The sequence below is a fragment of the Hylobates moloch genome, unplaced genomic scaffold, assembly GCF_009828535.3.
Source record: "Hylobates moloch isolate HMO894 unplaced genomic scaffold, HMol_V3 SCAFFOLD_10, whole genome shotgun sequence".
Classification (NCBI taxonomy): Eukaryota; Metazoa; Chordata; class Mammalia; order Primates; family Hylobatidae; genus Hylobates; species Hylobates moloch.
The window spans coordinates 100,940,766-100,962,400 of NW_026652285.1; the positions used below are offsets into that span (position 1 = coordinate 100,940,766).

The following is a 21,635-nucleotide window of genomic DNA, read 5'->3' on the forward strand; positions in this document are numbered from 1 at the left end:
TTTTTTTTTTTTTTTTTTTTGACAAAGGGTCTCGCTCTGCTGCCCCGGCTGGAGTGCAGTGGCGTGATCACAGCTCACTGCAGCTTTGACCTTCCAGGCCATGCAAGTGCTCCTCCCACCTCAGCCTCCTGAGGAGCTGGGACTACAGGTGTGAGCCACCATGCCTGGCTAATTAAAATAAATTTTTTTTTGGCCAGGTGCAATGGCTCACGCCTGTGAAATCCTAGCACATTGGGAGGCTGAGGCGGATGGATTGCCTGAGCTCAGGAGTTTGAGACCAGCCTGGGCAACACAGTGAAACCCTGTCTCCACTAAAGTACAAAAAATTAGTTGAGCATGGTAATGTGTGCCTGTAATCCCAGCTACTCCGGAGGCTGAGACAGGAGAATCACTTGAACCTAGGAGACGGGGGTTGCAGTGAGCCAAGATCACACCATTGCACTCCAGCCTGGGTGACAGTGCGAGACTCTGTCTCAAAAAAAAATTTTTTGTTTTTGTAGAGGTGAGGGCTGACTATATTGCCCAGGCTGGTTTCAAACTCCTGAGCTTAAGTGATCCTCCTGCCTTGGCCTCCCAAAGTGGCTGGGATTCTAGGCGTGAGCCACTGCATCCAGCCTGTGACTGCTCTTCTGACAAGGGCCTTCTGTGGGCCAGCCTGGAGTCATGGTCCAAAAGCCTGAAACGTGTGTGCAAAACTCCTGGGCCAGCGATTCCACTTCCTTTCTCCCCAAGAACTATAGTACTTGGCGCATTGGCAACACTGCCAATGTCAGCCCGTTCCTCCCAATATGGGTTTTCAACTGAAATGTCCATCTGTACAGGATGGCACAAAGAAAGTGACTCTGTCCTAAAATGACGAGGGAGATCTATGCCTGGTGATTGGCCATTCAGTCATAAAACAGTAGGAATTGATGCCAGCTTGACTTAAAGTAATGAAATCTGTGCATAGAAACACTGCTGGAAGGAGACACACCAAAATGTCAACAGGAGTTCTCTTTCAGGGAGTGAGATTATGAACGATTCTTGTTTTCTTCTTCTTCTTCTTCTTTTTTTTTTTTTTGAGATGGAGTATCACTCTGTTGCCCAGGCTGGAGTGCAGTGGTGAGTTCTTGGCTCACTGCAACCTCTGCCTTCCAGGTTCAAGTGATTCTCATGCCTCAGCCTCCCAAGTAGCTGGGATTACAGGTGCCCGCCACCATGCCTGGCTAATTTTTGTATTTTTAGCAGAGATGGGGTTTCACTGTGTTGGCCAGGCTGGTTTCGAACTCCTGACCTCAGGTGATCCGCCTGCCTCAGCCTCCCAAAGTGCTGGGATTACAGGTGTGAGCCACTGTGCCCGGCCCTGTTTTATTTTCTTGTTCTTTTTTAAAGAAATGGTCTCATTCTGTCTCCTAGGCTGGAGTGCAGTAGCATCATGTTGGCTCACTACAGCCTCAACCTCCTGGGCTCAAGTGATCCTCCTGCCTCAGCCTCCCCAGTAGGTGGGACTACCAGTGTGCACCATCACACCCAGCTCTTTTTTTTTTTTTTTTGAGCTGGAGTCTTGGTCTATTGCCCAGGCTGGAATGCAGTGGTGCCATCTCGGTTCACTGCAACCTCTGCCTCCTGGGTTCAAGCGATTCTCCTGCCTCAGCCTCCTGAGTAGCTGGGATTACAGGTATGTGCCACCACGCCAGGTTAATTTTTGTATTTTTAGTAGAGACGGGGTTTCACCATGTTGGGCAGGCTGGTCTCGAACTCCTGACCTCGTGATCTGCCCGCCTCAGCTTCCTAAAGTGCTATGATTACAGGCGTGAACCACTGCACCCGGCCTGATTTTTTAAATTTTTAGTAAAGAGGAAGTCTCACTATGTTGCCTAAGCTGGTCTTGAAATCTTGGGCTCGGCTGGGTGTGGTGGCTCATGCCTGTAATCCCAGCACTTTGGGAGGAAGAGGTGGGTGGATCACGAGGTCAGGAGATCGAGACCATCCTGGCTAACACGGTGAAAACTCGTCTCTACTAAAAATACAAAAAAAAATTAACCAGGCGTGGTGGCGGGCGCCTGTAGTCCCAGCTACTCGGAGGCTGAGGCAGGAAAATGGCGTGAACCCAGGGGGCGGAGCTTGCAGTGAGCAGAGACTGCGCCACTGCACTCCAGCCTGGGCGACAGAGCTAGACTCTGTCTCAAAAAAAAAAAGAAAAAAAAGGAAATCTTGGGCTCAAGTGATCCTCCTGTCTCGGCTTCCCAAAGTGCTGAGATTATAGGCAAGAGCTATTGTGCCCGGCCCACCTGTATGGTTTTCTGTTGTGTGTCTATTTTCTCCCCACCCCTCCCCACAAATCAGTAGGTATCAGTGGTTTGCAAAGAGCAGGCTTTGGGTACATGCAGATGTTGGCATGTATGACAGATGCTCCAGGCTGCACGGATGAGATCGTGCCCTTATGTACGCTCTGTGCTGTGTGCGGCTACGTATCGGTGAGTGAAAGCAGAACCCTACGAAAGACCAGAAGAAAGGTGGGAGCTCTGAGCAGACCTTAAAGGTATGAGCATCCTGCCCAGCACTTACCCCATATTCCACACCGCATCCCCGCTCCCTGCCCTGCCCACACCTGTAATTGATGTTTCTCCGAGAGTTGATGTCCCAGCTCTGGATGGCAGCCCACATGCGTTCCTCCACCTCCTCACGCTGGGGCTCACAGACACCCCAGGCCTCGGGTCCATCAAACATGATGTGGGAGAGGACGCCGCAGGCATTGTAGGAAACCTCGATCCCATCGGCCTTGCTCTCCAACAGGTTGCTGCCAGGAGGAAGACAGAAAAATGGAGTCCCACTCCCCCAGTTTCTCTTCAGATACCAGCTGCAGGACCCCAACTTAAAACCAGAAGCAAGAAGTGCTACTTATTTCTTTATCCCATATTGTTTATATACCCAGACTACTTCTAAAGGGATTTGAGGTCATTTAAGATATAATTACAGGCTGGGTGCAGTGGCTTACGCCTGTAATCCCAGCACTTTGGGAGGCCGAGGCAGGCGGATCACGAGGTCAGGAGATCGAGACCATCCTGGCTAACATGGTGAAACCCCGTCTCTACTAAAAATACAAAAAAAAATTAGCTGGGCGTGGTGGCGGGCGCCTGTAGTCCCAGCTGCTTGGGAGGCTGAGGCAGGAGAATGGCATGAACCCGGGAGGCAGAGCTTGCAGTGAGCCTAGATTGTGCCACTGCACTTCAGCCTGGGTGACAGAGCAAGACTCCGTCTCAAAAAAAAAAAAAAAAAAGATATGATTACAAAAGGACCACCTATGAAGGACTGAATGAATAAGAAACCACATTATCAAGGGAAAATGACATTTATAGCAAATCTAGGCTAAAAGCAGTTGTGCAACTGAGCAGAGACTACAGCTCTGAGCATTCTGGCAGCCAAGGCAAAAAGGGAAAGGATTAAAAATACCAACCTGAAAACGCTGATGAACTGGGAAGTCATTAGTTGAGGCCGCAGCTCCTTCACTTCTGCCACATTCCCCAAAAGTCCTAGCATATTCCTATGCAGTTCCTGCTTCTCTGGGAATTCCTGGGAAAAGGAGAGCCAATGGGCCGCATCAATTAGTACTTAATGACTTAGTATCTGGTATTGTTACCCAAAAAGCTTCATGGGCATCTGGCCATGCCAACTAGACAAAGAGGGGGCATATATGCTGCCCTCCTACCCTCCAATGCTCCTAGGTCAGTGCTGGGTGCACACACTAAGGAATTAAAGGGGTGGGATTCCTTGCCACAAAGACAAAGGCTGATTAGAGATCTGACTTATGGGACAGACATGGTCCTGTTCACCAAAGCTCAAAATATTAGTTTAAGGGAACTTCCTAGAAATTAAAGCAGCAAAACAGAGCGTGTGTTTAAGGATGAACAGACCCGCTGTCCAGCTCACAGCGTAGTGGGCTCTGGCCAGCTGTGGGCAGGCTGAGAACGACGGCCGAGGAGACAGGGAGGGGCTTTCCCTTGGAGTGGGGACTCTCAGGAGGCCCCACCAGGCCATCTGGGTCTGGAGCTTCTGTCAGCAGCAAATCCTGGGTGGGTGGGCCTGAGTCTGTCCCCCCTGCCCTTCTCCGGGAAGCATGGGTGAGGGGTGCTGCGGATTTGGTTGGTGGGAAGCCCAGGGACAGAAGAGGGGCCATGTGGGCAGCTGAGGCAGCTGCTGCTGCAGGAGGTGGACACTACCTTCAGGCAGTCCAGGAAGAGCTTCATGCCATTGAAATTGAGGAACATTTCGCAGTTGTCAGGAGTTTCATCTGTGATATTCCACAGGGCGCTCCAGGAGAACTCCATGACCTGGTCACACTGTGAGGGCAGGGCAGGGCTTAGCCAAGGCTCCTGGTACCCGGGGAGGGGGACCCCTGACAAAACATGGACCTCCCCCAGGGGCAGCCCAGGCCCCTTGCGGGGTGGGGAAAGGGCAGCGCGGCTTCGTGAAGACTTGACTTACTATCTTGTCCAGCAGCTTCTTCTGAATCAGCTTCAGCATGGTCTGCAGGCAGGGACAAGAGTCTGCTAGAGTGTTGGGGCTCAAGAACTCCCACCCCCACGAACCCAAGATGGAGGGGAGGCTCAGCAACGCCATGGCTAGTTCAGGAATCTTGACAAGATCAAGTCTCCATGTATTTGGGGGAGGCTATTTGAAGGCATCCACTCCTCAGCCCCTTGGTATTGGCATCAGGAGGCCCGGGTGCCGTTCCTGGCCCTCGGGTGACTCCCCTGTGACTTTGGGCACAGCCCTTCCCACTGGGGCTTGAGCTTCCCTAGCCATCAAATGAGACCAGAAGCTCTTGAGCTCCTTCGTCATTCTTTTCCTTCCTTTCACCAGTGATATTTATCATTTCCCCACTGGCCTCCAGGGCCCATGCCAATTAGTGCTGGGGACACAATGACGGAAGGACAGCATGGCATCTTTCCCTACGGAGCTTATGAAAGCAGGATGAGCCCAGGGACTGGGACAGGATGACAGCATGCTCTAGGTGGAAGAAATCTATGAGGCCATCAGCAACATTCAGCATTAAGAAATTCTTCCTTTGGTCTAGCCTAGATCCTTCATGCTTCAGCACACTCTCCCTCTCCAACTCCCAGCCCCAGGCCTTGCTCTGAGACTCTCGCTCAGGGTAGAGGGGTGGAGGAGAGGAGTGAGGCTCAGGAGGAAGGGGGCAGCGCCCCCCACACGTACCACGACAAAGCCCATCTTGCCCACGGCCTCCTTGTGGTCGTTGTCCACCTGGCAGACCAGGGCATTGCACAGGTGCACGGCGATCCGCTGGATGGACTCGTCCTGCCGCGTGGGGTTGAGGATGCTGAGCAGGAGCTCGTTGACCCGGCGATACTGGAATTCCAGCTCCTCGGGGATGCTGAAGTTGCAGAGCGTCAGGCAGCAGTTCCGCTGCACCTGGGCCGGGACAGGACACAAGTGGGGCACATTCAGGGTCAGACTCAGGAGCAGGGCTCTAGGAACTCTCTACAGGTATGAGATCATCCAGAGTTGTGGCAGTCCAGCCCGGTTTTCTGGAAGAGGAGGCTATACAAGTCTTCTTTAAAAAATGTTTTTTAAAAATGTGAAATATTCATACAGAAGAATGCATAAAACACAAATGTATAGTTTTATAAATAACATAAAGTGAACTCAATGTAACCACCACCTGGGTCAAGAAACAGAACACTGTCAGCACCCAGAAGTCCCCACTGTCCCTTCCTGATCATAAGCCCCTTAGCCCTTCGACCCCCCCTAGAGAAAACCACTACAATATCCCGGCTTTTTTCTTTTTTTTTTTGAGATGGAGTCTTACTCTGTCGCCCAGGCTGGAGTGCAGTGGACCCATCTCGGCTCACTGCAACCTCCACCTCCCTGGTTCAAACAATTCTCCTGCCTCAGCCTCCTGAGTAGCTGGGATTACAGGCATGCCACCATGCCCGGCTAATTTTTGTATTTTTAGTAGAGATGGGGTTTCCCCATGTTGGCCAGGTTGGTCTTGTACTCCTAGCCTCAAGTGATCTGCCTGCCTTGGCCTCCCAAAGTATTGGGATTACAGGTGTGAGCCACTGTGCCCAGCCTCCTTTTATTTATTTATTTTTGAGACAGGGTTTTGCTCTGCTACTCAGGCTGGAGCACAGTGGCACCATCATGACTCACTGCAGCATCAATCTCTGGGGCTCAAGCAATCCTCTCTCCTCAGCATCCTGAGTAGCTGGTACTACAGCTGTGTGCCACCATGTGCAGCTAATATTTTGTTTTTTGTAGAGATGGTGTCTCACTATGTTGTCCAGGCTGGCCTCTACTTCCTGGGCTCAGGAGATCCTCCTACCTCAGCCTCCCAGAGTTCTGGGATTCTAGGCATGAGCAAATGCACCCGGCCCCTACTTTCTTTAATTTTATTTATTGAGACAGGGTCTCACTCTGTCACCCAGGATGGAGTGCGGAGGTGCAATCTCGGCTCACTGCAACCTCCCCCTCCCGGGCTCAAGTGATCCTCCCACCTCAGCCTCCCTAGTAGCTGGGATTACAGGTGCCTCCAATGGCCCCTGCTTTTTTTTTTTTTTTTTTTTGAGATGGAGCCTCACTCTGTCGCCCAGGCTGGAGTGCAGTGGCGTGATCTTGGCTCACTGCAACCCCTGCCTGCGGCGTTCAAGCAATTTTCTACCTCAGCCTCCTGAGTAGCTAGGATTACAGGCACCTGCCACCATGCCTGGCTAATTTTTTGTATTTTTAGTAGAGATGGGGTTTCACCATCTTGGCCAGGATGGTCTTGAACTTCTGACCTCGTGATCCACCCACCTCGGCCTCTCAAAGTGCTGGGATTACAGGCATGAGCCACTGTGCCCAGCATTTTGTTTTGAGACGGAGTCTCGCTCTGTTGCCAGGCTGGAGTGCAGTGGTGCAATCTTGGATCTTGGCTCACTGTAACCTCCGCCTCGCAGGTCCAAGCGATTCTCCTGCCTTAGCCTCCCAAATAGCTGGGATTATAGGCGTGCGCTACCATGCCCAGCTAATTTTTTTGTATTTTTAGTAGAGACAGGGTTTTACCATGTTGGCCACGATGGTCTTGATCTCGTGATCCACCAGTCTCAGCCTCCCAAAGTGCTGGGATTACAGATGTGAGCCACCGTGCAGGGCCTTTTTTTTTTTTTTTTTTAGATGCAGTTTCACTCTTGTTGCCAAGGCTAGAATGCAGTGGCGCAATCTCAGCTCACTGCAACCTCTGCCTCCCAGGTTCAAGTGATTCTTCTGCCTCAGCCTCCCAAGTAGCTGGGATTACAGGCTCCCGCCACCATGCCCACCTAATTTTTGTATTTTTAGTATGAGACGGGGTTTCATCATGTTGGCCAGGCTGGTCTGGAACTCCTGACCTCAGGTGATCCACCTGCCTCAGCCTCCCAAACTGTTGGGATTACAGGCGTGAGCTACCATGCCTGGCTGGCCCCTGCTTTTTGTAGAGATATTCTATAGGTTTGCAAGATTAACTGTTGTTATATGTAGCTGAAATGCATTCACTTTTCATTACAGTATAGTATTCCATCGCGACACCTCAATGTATTCATCCATTCTACTGCTGATGGATGTCTGGGTGACTCTAAGAGTTGGCTACTGTGAGCCATGTATTATACCTGCATCCTGGTGACCATAAGCATGGGTTTCTTTAGGGCACACATGCCAGGTATGACTTCTGGGTCACAAGATGTGCATGTCTTCAACCTTTTTAGGTAACACTAGACTGTTTTCCGCAGTGGCTTTAGCAGTTTACACTCCTACCAGCAGTGTAGGAGCTCTCCAGTTGCTCTACATCCTCAGTTTTCTTTGTACTGTCTTCAGGTTTATTTGCTTATTGATTTGTTTGGGTTTTTTTTTTTTTGAGACAGTGTCTCATTCTGTTGCCCAGGCTGGACCATAGCTTAGTGCAGCCTCAAAATCCTGGGCTCAAGCAATCCTCCTGCTTCAGCCTCCTGAGTAGCTGGGACTACAGGCGCACATCACCACACCTGGCCAATTAAAAAAAAATTTTTTTTTTGAGATGGAGTCTCATTTACTCTATCACCCAGGCTGGAGTGCAGTGGCATGATCCTGGCTCACTGCAACCACCTTCCAGTGCAAGCAATTCTCCCGTCTCAGGCTCCCAAGTAGCTGGGATTACAGGCACCCGCCATCATGCCTGGCTAATTTTTGTATTTTAGTAGAGACAGGGTTTCACCATGTTGGCCAGGCTGGTCTCGAACTCCTGACCTCAGATGATCCACCCGCCTCAGCCTCCCAAAGTGCTGGGATTACAGGTGTGAGCCACCTTGCCTGGCCCTATTTATTTATTTTTAAGACGGGGTCTCTCTGTTGCCCAGCCTGGAGTACAGTGGTGCCATCATAGCTCACTGAAGCCTCGAACTCCTGGGCTCACGAAATTTTTCACACATCAGCTTCCAAGGTGGCTGGGATTTCTGGGCATGTGCCATCACACCCGGCCTTTTTTTTTAGTTTAAATTTTATTTTATTTATTTATTTTTTGAGACAGATCCTCACTCTGTCACCCAGGCTGGAGTGCACTGGCACGATCTTGGTTCACTGCAACCTCCACCTTCTGGGTTCAAGCAATCCTCCTGCCTCAGCCTCCCTAGTAGCTGGGATTACAGGCACGCACCACCACACCCGGCTAATTTTTGTATTTTTGGTAGAGACGGGGTTTCGCCATGTTGGCCAGGATGGTCCAGAACTCCTTGCCTCAAGTGATCCATCTGCCTCAGCCTCCAAAAGTGTGAGGATTACAGGCATGAGCCACTGCGCCCGGCCTTTTTCAAAAAAATTTTACAAGTGAGGATATATGTATATCTTTTTCCTCTAAGAACAGTTCTAATTGCAGAATGGCTAGGTCAAAAGATAGACGCATTTAGAATTTTGGCAGGTTCTGCTGGTTGCCCTCCACAAAGATTGCACGATTCATCCCTCACCAGTAGACAGGGTGCGAGGGTGCTCTTGCCTACCTTTGCAACATTGGGTATCACCAAGCTCTTGAGATGAAATGTGACTTCCTCTTATTTTGATTTCCATTTCTGTGACAGATTTATTAATTCATTTGGGAGTCTCCAACTAGTCTTCTTTTTCTCTCTTCTTTTCCTTTTTTTTTTTTTTTTTTTAAGACAGAGTCTCCTCTGTTGCCCAGGCTAGAGTGCAGTGGTAGAATCATAGTTCACTGACTGCAGCCTCCACTTCCCAGGCTCAAGCAATCATCCCATCTTGGCCTCCGAGTAGCTGGGGCTACAGAAGCATACCACTACATCCAGCTAATTAAAAAACAATTTTTTTTTTTTTTTTTGAGACAGAGTTTCACTCTCGTCACCCAGGCTGGAGTGCAATGGTACCATCTCGGCTCACTGCAACCTCTGCCTCCTGGGTTCAAGAGATTCTCCTGCCTCAGCCTCCTGAGCAGCTGGGATTACAGATGCCCACCAGCACACTCAGCTAATTTTTGTATTTTAAGTAGAGACCGGGTTTCACCATGTTGGCCAGGCTGGTCTTGAATTCCTGACCTCAGGTGATCCACCCACCTTGGCCTCCCAAAGTGCTGCGATTATAGGCATGAGCCACTGCGCCGGCCTAAAAAATTTTTTTGTAGAGAAGGGGCAGGTGAGCAGGTCACTTGAGGCTAGGAGGAGTTCCAGACCAGCCTGGCCAACATGGCGAAATCTTGTCTCTATTAAAAATACAAAAATTAGCCAGGCGTGGTGGCGTGCTCCCGTAGTCCCAGCTACTCAGGACCCTGAGGCAGGAGAATCGCTTGAACCTGGGAAGGAGAGGTTGTAGTGAGCCAAGATCACACTACTACACTCCAGCCTGGGCAACAGAGACTCTGTCTCAAAAAAAAAAAGAAAAGAAAAAATACACACACACACATACTGCCCCTGAAATTCTACAACTCTACTTACAGAAATGTATTATAAGGATAACTAATTAAGTATAATTAACAAAGCATTGCTTGAGAGAGCAAAAGATGAAACAGCAACCTAAATTATTCGGCCTGGGGGCTGTTTCACATACTGGGCAGAGCCTTGACGTTGGCCACTCCCTCCAAGCTCCAGCAGAGTCCTCCACACAGTGGCCTCTCCCTGGATGAGGACACTGAACATATGCTGGTGTCAACAGTTATGAAAGTGAACCTTAACACCAGCTGCATCTAGAGGAGGAGAGGTGAGATTGTGAGTGGCTTTCGCTCTATTTAATACATTCCTGTATCACTTGAATTTTTTCATCTTTTAAGCATTAGGTATCTTTTTTTGGTTTTTGGTTTTGTTTTGACACAGAGTCTTTCTTGCTTGGTCACCCAGACTGGAGTGCAGTGGCACGATCTCAGCTCACTGAAATCTCCACCTCCTGGGTTTAAGCAATTCTCCTGCCTTAGCCTCCGGAGTAGCTGGGACTACAGGCACCCGCCAGTATGCCCGGCTAATTTTTGTAGTTTTAGTAGAGATAGGGTTTTACCATGTTGGCCAGGCTGGTCTGGAACTCCTGATCTTAAGTGATCTGCCTTCCTCGGCCCTCCAAAGTGCTGAGATTACAGGTGAGGGCCACCACACCTGGCTTAAGCATTAGATATCTTTTGTAATCAGAAAAGAAACATTATTAAACAATTTTTGGGCCTAGTGCAATGGCTCATGCTTATAATCCCAGCACTTTGGGAAACCAAGGCAGGAGGATCACTTGAGCTAGGGGATAGCAAGGGCAACATAGCGAGACCCCATCACCACATACACACACACACACACACACACACACACACACACACAAATACAAATTAGCTGGGTGTGGGCCGGGCACGGTGGCTCACGCCTATAATCCCAGCACTTTGGGAGGCCGAGGCAGGCAGATCATGAGGTCAGGAGATTGAGACCATCCTGGCTAACACAGTGAAACCCCGTCTCCACGAGAAATACAAAAACTTAGCGTGGCAGGGTGGCGGGAGCCTGTAGTCCCAGCTACTCGGGAGGCTGAGACAGAATAGCGTGAACCTGGGAGGTGGAGCTTGCAGTGAGCCAAGATCATGCCACTGCACTCCAGCCTGAGAGACAGAGCGAGACTCTGTCTCAAAAAAAAAAAAAAAAAATTAGAGTCGAGCGTGGTCGCACACTGGAGTGCAGTGGCTCCATCTCGGCTCACTGCAACCTCTGCCTCCCAGGTTCCAGCGATTCTCCTGCCTCAGCCTCCCAAGTAGCTGGGACTACAGGTGCCTGCCACCATGCCCAGCTAATTTGTGTATTTTTAGTAGAGACAGGGTTTCACCATGTTGGCCAGGCTGGTCTTGAACTCCTGACCTCAGGTGATCTGCCTGCCCAGCCTCCCAAAGTGCTGGGATTACAGGTGTGAGCCACCGCGGCCAGCTAATTTTTGTATTTTTTAGTAGAGATGGGGTTTCGCCATGTTGGCCAGCCTGGTCTTGAACTCATGACCTCATGATCTGCCTGCCTCAGCCTCCCAAAGTGCTGGGATTACAGGCGTGAGCCACCACACCCAGCCTGAGACCCTGTCTTAATTAAAAAAAAAAAATACTGTGGCTGAGCACGGTGGCTCACGCCTGTAATCCCAGCACTTTGGGAGGCTGAGGCAGGTGGATCACCTGAGGTCAGGAATTCGAGACCAGCCTGACCAATATGGTAAAATCCCATCTTTACTAAAAATACAAAATTAGCTGGGCGTGGTGGCGCATGCCTGTATCCCAGCTACTCGGGAGGCTGAGGCAGGAGAATCACTTGAACACGGGAGGTGGAAGTTGCAGTGAGCCGAGATTGTGCCACTGCACTCCAGCCTGGGCAATAAGAGTGAAACTCTGTCTCGAAAAAGAAAAAAAATGTTGGCTGATAAGGGAGATGTTCACGTTCATGTGACAACACAGTTGAAGTAAAAATCCACCGTGTACAAATAGTACACAGTTTGTGTATCCCATTTACAAAATACATGTGCATAGCTAAAATCCACAATTGACATCCCATGTTAATGGTGCCTGTCTCTGGGTAGTGGGTTTATGGGTGATTTTTATTTTCTGTGTATCTGTAATTATAACTTTTCTATAATAAAAGCTTTTATTACTTTTATATTAAAAGCAGCTGTTGGTAAGAAATCCCCCAGCATAGTGTATGGGCAGAAGGGCTGAGGAGACAGCACAGGCAGGGAGAAGGGCAGGGTCCCTGGGCCCCCACCCCCACATGGGGCAGGAAGGAGGAGGATGGAGGGCAGCCAGGGATGATGGACTGTGGGAAGGGCCAGGCCCCAAGAGTCAGGGAGTGCTGCCGTGGGAAAGGGAGCTGGGACAGATGCAGCCCAGAGCCGGGGGAGCCCTAGCGGGACGCAAGAAGCAGGAAAGGGGTGGCTGGGTCAGAGCATGCAGGGCCGTGGCGGGTGGGGGCTCACCGTCACCTCCTGGTAGGATTCCATGCCATTCAGCACCACCTGGATAACCTGCCGGCGCAGCTTCACACTCTGCTCTGAGCGGTACTCGGAATTTGTTAGGTAGAAGAGGGCGGCGCTGCCTGTCACTTGAATGTTCCTGTCGTATTTGTGGCACTTGAGGGCCGTGATGACCAGCTGTATGAAGACAAGGGGGACCTGGGCTGGCAAGTGCAGGGAGAGGCCTGGGCTCTGCAAGGGGCTGGAACAGGCTCTCTGGGGCAAGGTTTAGCCTGGTTTTGCTCTCTAAAGGCAGAAGTGGGGCCTGGGGAGCAGACACCAGGGTGGGGACCGAACAAGGCCAGTGCTGAAGCAAGTCAAGTGCTGTGAGGCCCAGGCTGGGGTTCGGGTCCTGGGGCCCTGGGGACAGGGTGCAGAAGGACAGGGGCTTTGGGGACACGGCTCAGCCAAGCCCAGCACCCTCCAGGTGGGGAGGGACAGGAGGCCAAGGCCCCAGGCTTGGAACTGACCTTCAGGGCCCGCAGCAGCTGGTTGCAGCGCTCGATGCGGGCGATGTCAAAAAGCAAGTTGATGGCCCGTGAGGTGATCTCGGGCCGGTGCTCCGTGTAGGCCTCGATGGCATTCAGCACCTGCTCTTCGTTTTTGTCACCACTTACCTGCGGGTGGGACACGCTCAGAACAACCCAGAAGAGGCCAAGGGCTGGGATGCCAGATCCCAGCTCAGTCTCCAGCCCCAGAATCCAGCTCCTTCTCTCTCCCACGGCTCCCTGGCCCAGCCCCATCCCACTTCCGCCGCTCACTTTGTAGGCCGGAATGTGCGTGAGGCGGCACAGAGAGTTCTCGAAGAGCCCGAGGAACTGCAGCGGCCTCTTCAGAGCCCGGAAAGGTATGATGCTGCTCTTGGAAGGCTCAATGCTGGGGAAAGAGGGTGACGACGTCAGTGGCTTGAGACCCAGGCCTGAGCTGGGCCTCCCCACTGCGGGGGGTGAGGCATTTCCTTGCTTTGTCTTCTAGGCCCTCCAACCTCATCCCCTGCTCCTTTTGTTTTTAATAGTAGGGGACATAGGCACCACCTCCTGATGGAAGCGTGGCAAAGCCACATAGTAGGGGAACACGTAGGATGGGCAATGCAACCATCTTTAGAAACCACCTGCCATTCTAGTAAGGACATGGCACCTTTAGGTCTCACCAACAATCACAAAGGGATAAGCTCAACTGAATACCATTAAAGCAGGCTGGGGCCAGGGCTTATGGGTGGCCAGTTATAGCTGGTAGGGTTTGGTCAAACTTCTCAACCAACGAACCCAGGAACCGACCTATGTCCAGCAATACTCCATAGGTGGCAGACACTGCCAGCCTCGCCTCTTCCCCCCATGGCACTGTGCTCTGGTCAGGCTGAGCGTTGGGTAGTTCCCCTGTCGCTCCTCATGCTCTCTCACCTACTGGCCTTTGCAGGTGCTGTTCCCTCTGCTAGAACACCCTTCCTCTGGCAAAGGCAGAATGAGCTTTCAGGAAGGCCAGGATGCATCCCTCCTCCTCCTTCCTTCCTGATCCTCAGGCCACGCCGGGGCCCTGGATTGCCCCTACCATAGCCCTTGTAATGACTTGACTGTCCCCACCAGCTCACACAGACTCCGAGACGGCACGACCTGATTTGTTTCTTTATCTCTAGCACCCAGCACAGCACTTGGCAGAGGGGTACTTGGCAAATACTTTTTTTTTTTTTTGAGACAAAGTCCCACTCTGTTGCCCAGGCTGGAGTGCAGTGGCACGATCTCAGCTCACTGCAGGCTCCGCCTCCCGGGTTCAAGCAATTCTCATACCTTAGCCTCCCAAGTAGCTGGGACTACAGGTGTCTGCCACCATGTCCAGCTAATTTTTGTATTTCTGGTAGAAATGGGGTTTCACCATGTTGGCCAGGCTGGTCTCTAACTCCTGGCCTCAAGTGATCCGCCCATCTTGACTTCCCAGAGTGCTGGGATTGCAGGCGTGAGCCACTGCGCCAGCCTAAATGCCTGTTGAATGACACCCTACCAGTAGCCATGGAGGGTGGGGCCCCACCTGGTCTGCCCTGCTTCCTCTTCCATCTTGGAGATGCTGCAGTTCTCTAGGATCATGTGACCAGAGATGTCCAGGGACATTAGGTTCCCCAGCTTCTGCACAAAGAGGCTCAGAACCTCCCGAGTCAGCTTGAACTTGTAGTAGCTGGAGAGGCGGTCTCGGGAGATGTCCAGGTGTCTGAAGATTGGGGTAGGGGGTGCAGGTCAGGAGCTGGGTGGGTACAGGGTGGGGCTGCCTTACAGACCCCGGCTCCTTTAATCTCTAGCAGGGGAGGGCCCATTCCTGCCACGACTTCTCCAGGGCATTCTGGGAAGAAACCCCGAACAGCCCCAATCCAGCTGAAACGCTGGGTTTAAGGAATGGGGCTGTGTCTTCATCCCCACCCTCTGCCTAGCCAAGGGCTCCTGAACCCTGAGGGCGTGACAACGCCCACCTCTACTCCTCCCCACCTGCCCCCCAACTCCCACCCTGGTGAGCTCTGGGCCAGGAGCTCACCGCAGCTTGTGCAGCTGCACAATGACCCGGATGTGGTCGTCAGACAGGTCCATGTTGTAGAGGACGAGGGACACCAGGCTGTCTTTCCACTGGGTGAGGAAGGCGGCGTCGCTCGTCTGAATGCCTGAGAGGTCCAAGGCAGCCAGGGAGTTGAGCGGCCGCAGCAGGGACTCCACGGGGACCCAATCAAGCATGCGGCCCAAGTTGAGAAAGCGGAGGCGGCTGAAGCCCTCGAAGGTGAAATCCTTAACCAGCACCTGGCAGGTGGGGTTGACGAGGTACTCATCTTCACAGCCCCCTGGGTTCTCCTCCTCATAGAAAATGTTTGTACAGCCGAAGAGGCTCAAGGACACCAGGGTGTGGCTGAAGCTCCTCAGTGTCTGCAGGCTCTTGGCGGACAGCTTCTCGCAGTTAGTCAGGTACAGCTCCACCAGGTCCTGGGAGTGAGCACAGTTCCATCACCATCACCACCCCTGCCCCTTCCCCCCGCCCCAGGCCTTGCCCTGGGCTACAGGTGGGTTGGAAAGGGGGATGTACACAGTCACAGCGCACACTGGCTGGGCTGGGGATGGCTAGACTGGAGGCGAGCAGCCTGGCCCCTGCTTGGTGTGGGCCCTCCTGGCGCTGTGGCGGGACAGGTCTCACCTGCTTGCGGATGGCCTCCAGGTCCTGGTCCTGCACCAGGTCCTCGCGGAGGTGGATCCGCGTGAGGCGGGTGCTGCGGGGGTCCGAGAAGAGGCTGAAGAAGCTCTCGTGTGGCTCGAAGTTACAGGCAGCGTTCACCAGCTCCACATACCTGGGAGAGAAGAAAGCCTGGCTCAGGGGAGGGCCACAGGGACTCTCATCCTTGCTTCAAAGCCAAGCCCTCCTCCCCCTGAAGCTTTCTTGGATCACCCCAAGTAGCAACCTCCTTCTCCTAAGAGTATCTGGTCAGATCCTGACTAAACTACCAATAAGATTAAGGGTGCCCAGGAACCAGGAATCTAAAGGCAGCTCTCTGGGAGACCTTCTAGGTGATGCAGGCGCCATCTCTCCCCAATGCACATGCCTGTCACACAGCCTCCAGGCACGCACACTGCAGGGGCAGCACCCCACTGGCATGGCCACTCTTGTCACCTTCTTTAAGCCCCTCCTGCGACCCTTTTAAACAGGCAAACTAAGCCAAGTAGTTCAGAGTTCCCAGCTGGGTACAGGACAAGCCCTTAATTAAGCGCTGTTGAGACATCAGCTCATGCAAGAATCCTGGTCCACTAGGAAATGTTTTGGATTCAAACGCTTTAAACTCTAAATCTTGGCTTGGCTGCTTCCTAACTGGGCAACTTCACACAAGTAAATGAACTTTCCCAGACCTCAGTTTCTTCATCTGTAAAGTGGATATAACGCTGGCCTGCAAAGTGTCCAACCTAGCGCCTGACCCACAGTAAATGCTCAGGACGTTATTACACGTCCACCTCTGTCCTCAGGCCCACACAGGCTTCTAGTTTCCTATGTAGCTGTCTAATAATTTCCCTTCTGGGAATCTATTTTTTTCTTTTTCTTTTCTTTTCTTTTTTTTTTTTTTTGGTAGAGACAAGGTCTCGCTATGTCACCCAGGCTGATCTTTAATTTCTGGTCTCAAGTGATCCTCCTGTCTTGGCTTCCCAAAATGCTGGAATTACAGGTGTGAGCCACCATGCCCAGCCACCATCTGGGCCTCTAGATTGAACTCCCAGCATTCAGTGACTGCATAGCATGCTTCTAGGAGCCCCTAGGAGTGGGGAGGCCCTCGGAGGGCCATTCAGATTTTCTGGATGATTCACTCCCTGGTCATGGATCCATTATTCTGGCACTGGCATGTGCATGCATATGTGGCCATGCTCACTGAATTCACAAGCACAGGTGTGTGCATGTGAATGTACATACACATGTGGGGCAACACTTAATTCCTTCATTTATATGCAGATTTTGACACAATCACATCTCTAAATGCACACATGCAGTTTCACACTCAGAAATAACCTGTGCTGCATAAGCTTACATGTGTACACACACCCATGCCTTCACGTGCACACCCCTCCACACACACACACACCAACACACATATACACCTTTACGGTTATGGATACACCACTATTCTCTTGCACCCATGAACATCCATGTGCACACACACACACCCTCACACATTCATCTCCATAACTACTCCCCATGTAGTGCACACACGGTCCCAATCTCTCTATACACATTCATGGGAAGACCCCTGCCCCTCCTCAGCCCTGGGTCTGCTCACTCATTGACGAGCCGGTCACAGATCTCGCTGGGCAAGAAGATGTCCGGATGTAGCCGCAGGGTCTCCTTGTCCAGCAGGTAGCCCAGGGTGCCATCCAGGTTGCGCAAGCAGAAGTCAGTACAGAGGGCCATCAGCGACTCGGGAGTGTCGGACGCCATGCTGGGGGCAGGCAGGTGGGCCACTCCAGGACAAGGGTCCCCAGGGGCAACAGTGATTCCTGAACACTCACAGGATCATTGGCAGAGCCACTGCCTGGGGAGTGGACAAGACGCCAAATGAGCCACACACAAGGGCTAGAACTATCAGTGGCCCCATGTCCACGCTCTGAGTAGGGAAACTGAGACCACACTCCAATTAGCAGCTTAGCAGGGCCAGGCCCAGGTCTCCTGACTCCTTCTTTCACCCGCCTCTGCTGTGCCACTATCTATGCACAATTTGACCTGCAAAGAACATGGAGCCTTGTCCAAGCACTTATTTGCCTGTGGGCAGACGTGTGTGCTGGGGACCCAGTGCTTGGGTGGGGATAATAGGGATTTTCACTCTTCTGCTTCTCACAGTCTGAACAGCTACACTGGGGTGTTCCATGCTGTGCAGTACTCCTAACCTGTATACAGCTATGATTGATTGAGCACTTAGGCTGTGCCAGGGCTTAATAGACATATAGACATGATATCACTGAATCTCATGGTGTCTGATTAAAAATGAAGGCTCCTCACAAGAGCAATGAAAACATATGTCCACATAGAAACTCAGACGTGGCCAAGCATGGTGGCTCACACCTGTAATCCCAGAATTTTGGGAGGCCGAGGTGGGCGGATCACAAGGTCAGGAGATGGAGACCATCCTGGCTAACACAGTGAAACCCCGTCTCTACTAAAAATACAGAAATTAGCCAGGCGTGGTGGCGGGCGCCTGTAGTCCCAGCTACTCGGGAGGCTGAGGCAGAATAGTGTGAACCCGAGGTGGAGTGCGGTGAGCCGAGACCGTGCCACTCCACTCCAGCCTGGGCGACAGAGTGAGACTCCGTCTCAAAAAAAGAAACTCAGATGTGACCATTCATAGGAACGTTATTTGTAAGAGCCAAAAAGTGGAAACAACCCAAATGTCCTTCAGCTGATGAACGGATCAACGAAATGTTACATATTCATACAGTGGAATATTATTCAGTCATAAAAAGTAGTGATCCATGCTATAATGTTGGACCTTGAAAACATTATGTTGAGTGAAAGAAATCAGTTTCAAAAAAAAGTCACACACTGTATGATTCCTCTGATGGAAAGGTCCAGTGACAATAGGCAAATCTATAGAGACAGAAGTAGGTTTGTGGTTGGGAAATAGGAGCGTAACTGCCAGTGGGTATGGAGTTTCTTTTTGGGGTGATGAAAATGGTCTAAAATTGACAGTGGTCATGGGTGCACTCTATGAATATACTAAAAATCATGGAATTATATACTTTATATGGGTGAATTGTGTGACATGTGAATTATATCTCAGTAAAACTGTTAATTAAAAAAGTGAAGCCTCCTACTAGCTTCATGACTTTAGCACAGCTAAAGATTTCCTAACTAGGACTCAAGAGGTGCTAACCAGGAGGTGGAAAATTATAAACTTAACTACACTGAAGCAAAGAAACTTCTGTTCATGCAGCCACAAAAATTAACTTGAGATAGATGATAGATATAAATGTGAAAGTTAAAACAATAAGGTTTCTAGAAGAAAACACAGGAGTATATCTTTATGACTTTAGGCAGTGATTTCACATGAAGAGAAGGAAATTGATAAATCGGCGTCAAAATTAAAAACTCTGTTCATCAGAAGATACCACACAGAGCCTGGGTGCAGTGGCTCAAGCCTGTAATCCCGGCACTTTGAGAGCCAGAGGTGGGCAAATTGCTTGAGCCCAGGAGTTCAAGACCAGCCTGGGCAACATGGCGAAACCCTGTCTCTACAAAAAATACAAAAAAAAAAATTAGCTGGGCATGGTGGCATGTGCCTGTAGTCCCAGCTACGTGGGAGGCTGAGGTGGGAGGATCACCTGAGCCCAAGAGGTTGAGGCTGCAGTGAGCTGTGATTACACCAGTGCGCTCTAGCCTGGGCGACAAAGCCAGACCCAGTCTCAAAAAAAAAAAAAAAAAAAAGAGCAAAAGATTTGAACAGGCATTTCATAAAGGAAGACAGTGAAACACACAATAAACATGTGAAAAGCACTCAGCTTCTTTACTATTAGGGAAATGCACAGTAAAATCACAATGAGATGCCATTTTCCACACGCCCACTGGCTCAACTGAACACAACAACAGCAACAACAACATGGGCAATACCTGGCATTGGGGAAGACAGAGAACAGTGGGAATCTCCCACAGGGCTGGTGGCAGGGCAAATTGGTGTGAACTGGGAATATACTGGGAACAGTGTTTAACACTATTCACTATTTACTAAAGCTGAACATACATACGTTCAACATTTAGCAATTTGACTCCTAGGTATATACGCAACAGAAATGCATAAGTAGGCCGGGCGCGGTGGCTCACGCCTGTAATCCCAGCACTTTGGGAGGCCGAGGCGGGCGGATCACGAGGTCAGGAGATCGAGACCATCCTGGCTAACACAGTGAAACTCCGTCTCTACTAAAAATACAAAAAATTAGCCGGGCGAGATGGCGGGCGCCTGTAGTCCCAGCTAATCGGGAGGCTGAGGCAGGAGAATGGCGTGAACCCCGGGGGGCGGAGCCTGCAGTGAGCCGAGATTGCGCCACTGCACTCCAGCCTGGGCGACAGCGAGACTCTGCCTCAAAAAAAAAAAAAAAAAAAAAAGAAATGCATAAGTAAATGTGCACCAAAAGATCTACACCAGAATTCTCGCAGCAGCACTATTTGTAATGGCCAACACCAGAAAAGAACCTATATGTCCACTAGAATTGGAATGGATAATTATGGTATATTCATCTACTAAATACTGCATGGCAATGAGAAGGCACAAACTCCTGTTAACAGCTTGGATAACGCTTACAATGTTTTATTTTTTTTAATTTTTGGTTTAGTTTTTTTTTTTTTTTTTGAGATAGAGGCTTGCTCTGTTGCTCAGGCTGGAGTGCAGTGGCATGATCTCGGCTCACTGCAACCTCCGCCTCCTGGGTTCAAGCGATTCTCCTGCCTCAGCCTCCCAAATACCTGGGATTACAAGCATGTGCCATCACGCCGGGCTAATTTTTGTATTTTTTTCTTTTAGTAGAGACAGCATTACCCATGTTGGCCAGGCTGGTCTCGAACTCCTGACCTCAGGTGATCTGCTCGCCTCGGCCTCCCAAAGTGCTGGGATTACAGGTGTGGGCCACTGTGCCTGGCCTTAATTTTTAATTTTTGAGACAGAATCTCATTACCTGGGCTGGAGTGCAGTGGTGTGATCTTGGCTCACTGCACCCTCTATTTCCCAGGCTCAAGCGATCCTCCCACCTTAGCCTCCTGAGTACCTGAGACTACAGGCATGCATCACTAATTTTTTTTTTTTTTTTTTTTTGTAGAGACAAGATCTTGCTATGTTGTCCGGGCTGGTCTCAAACTCTTGTGCTCAAGCAATCTGCTTACCCCAGCCTCCCAAAGTGCTGGGATTACAGGCATGAGCCACTGCGCCTGGCCAACTCTTACTGCGTCTAATGAGAGGAGTCAGACACAAAAGGATCTATACTGTGTCACTCCACTAAGTTCAAAAGCAGGGGAATCTCATCTGTGGTGGGAGAAGTGAGGACTGTGGTTACCTGGGGAGGTGATTGGAAGGGAGTTTCTGGGTGCTGAGGAGCTTCTAGTCTCCTTGATCAGAGTACTGGGTATCCAGGCTTGTTCACTGTGTGAATCTTCACTGACCTGTGTATCATGATGTATGTATTTTTTCAAGTGAATTTTTTTTTTTTTTTTGAGACTGAGTCTTGCTCTGTCACCAGGCTGGAGTGCAGTGGCGCAATCTCGGCTCACTGCAACCTCTGCCTCCCGGGTTCAAGTCATTCTCCTGCCTCAGCCTCCCAAGTAGCTGGGATTACAGGCATGGGCCACCGCGCCCAGCCAGTGAATATTGTTTTTTTTTGATACAGAGTCTAACCCTGTCATCTAGGCTGGGGTGCAGTGGCACGATCTCAGCTCACTGCAACCTCCGCCTCTCGGGTTCAAGCGGTTCTCCTGCCTCAGCCTCTGGAGTAGCTGGGATTACAGGTGCCTGCCACCACACCCAGCTAATTTTTTTTTTTTATATTTTTGGTAGAGATGGAGTTTCATCATGTTGGTGAGGCTGGTCTCGAACTCCTTACCTCAGGTGATCTGCCCACCTTTGCCTCCCAAAGTGCTGGGATTACAGACGTGAGCCACTGCGCCTGGCCTGAATATTGTAATTGAATAGAAAGTTAAGAAAATGGCGGCCGGGCGTG

The 21,635-nt window shown here is 50.8% G+C and overlaps 1 protein-coding gene across 3 annotated transcripts; it reads right to left on the minus strand.

Moving 5' to 3' along the window:
• Window positions 1-49: 49 nt before the first annotated feature.
• On the minus strand, window positions 50-19,716 carry ZER1 (zyg-11 related cell cycle regulator). Of its 3 annotated transcripts, XM_032165332.2 has the most exons (13): window positions 17,222-19,715; window positions 15,601-15,751; window positions 14,956-15,392; window positions 14,461-14,637; window positions 13,200-13,314; window positions 12,909-13,055; window positions 12,403-12,576; window positions 5,197-5,412; window positions 4,465-4,506; window positions 4,200-4,319; window positions 3,437-3,552; window positions 2,591-2,779; window positions 2,366-2,474 (listed from the first exon to the last, which is right to left on the minus strand). In XM_032165332.2, exons 1-13 carry the CDS (start codon window positions 17,377-17,379, stop codon window positions 2,447-2,449), a joined length of 2,070 nt encoding a protein of 689 aa, XP_032021223.1. In that variant the 5' UTR covers window positions 17,380-19,715; the 3' UTR covers window positions 2,366-2,446. The 3 variants fall into 3 exon arrangements, with proteins under 3 accessions (XP_032021222.1, XP_032021221.1, XP_032021223.1); XM_032165331.2 differs by having other exon boundaries at window positions 50-2,779; window positions 12,409-12,576; window positions 17,222-19,716; XM_032165330.2 differs by having other exon boundaries at window positions 50-2,779; window positions 17,222-19,716.
• Between the last annotated feature and the right edge of the window lie 1,919 nt (window positions 19,717-21,635).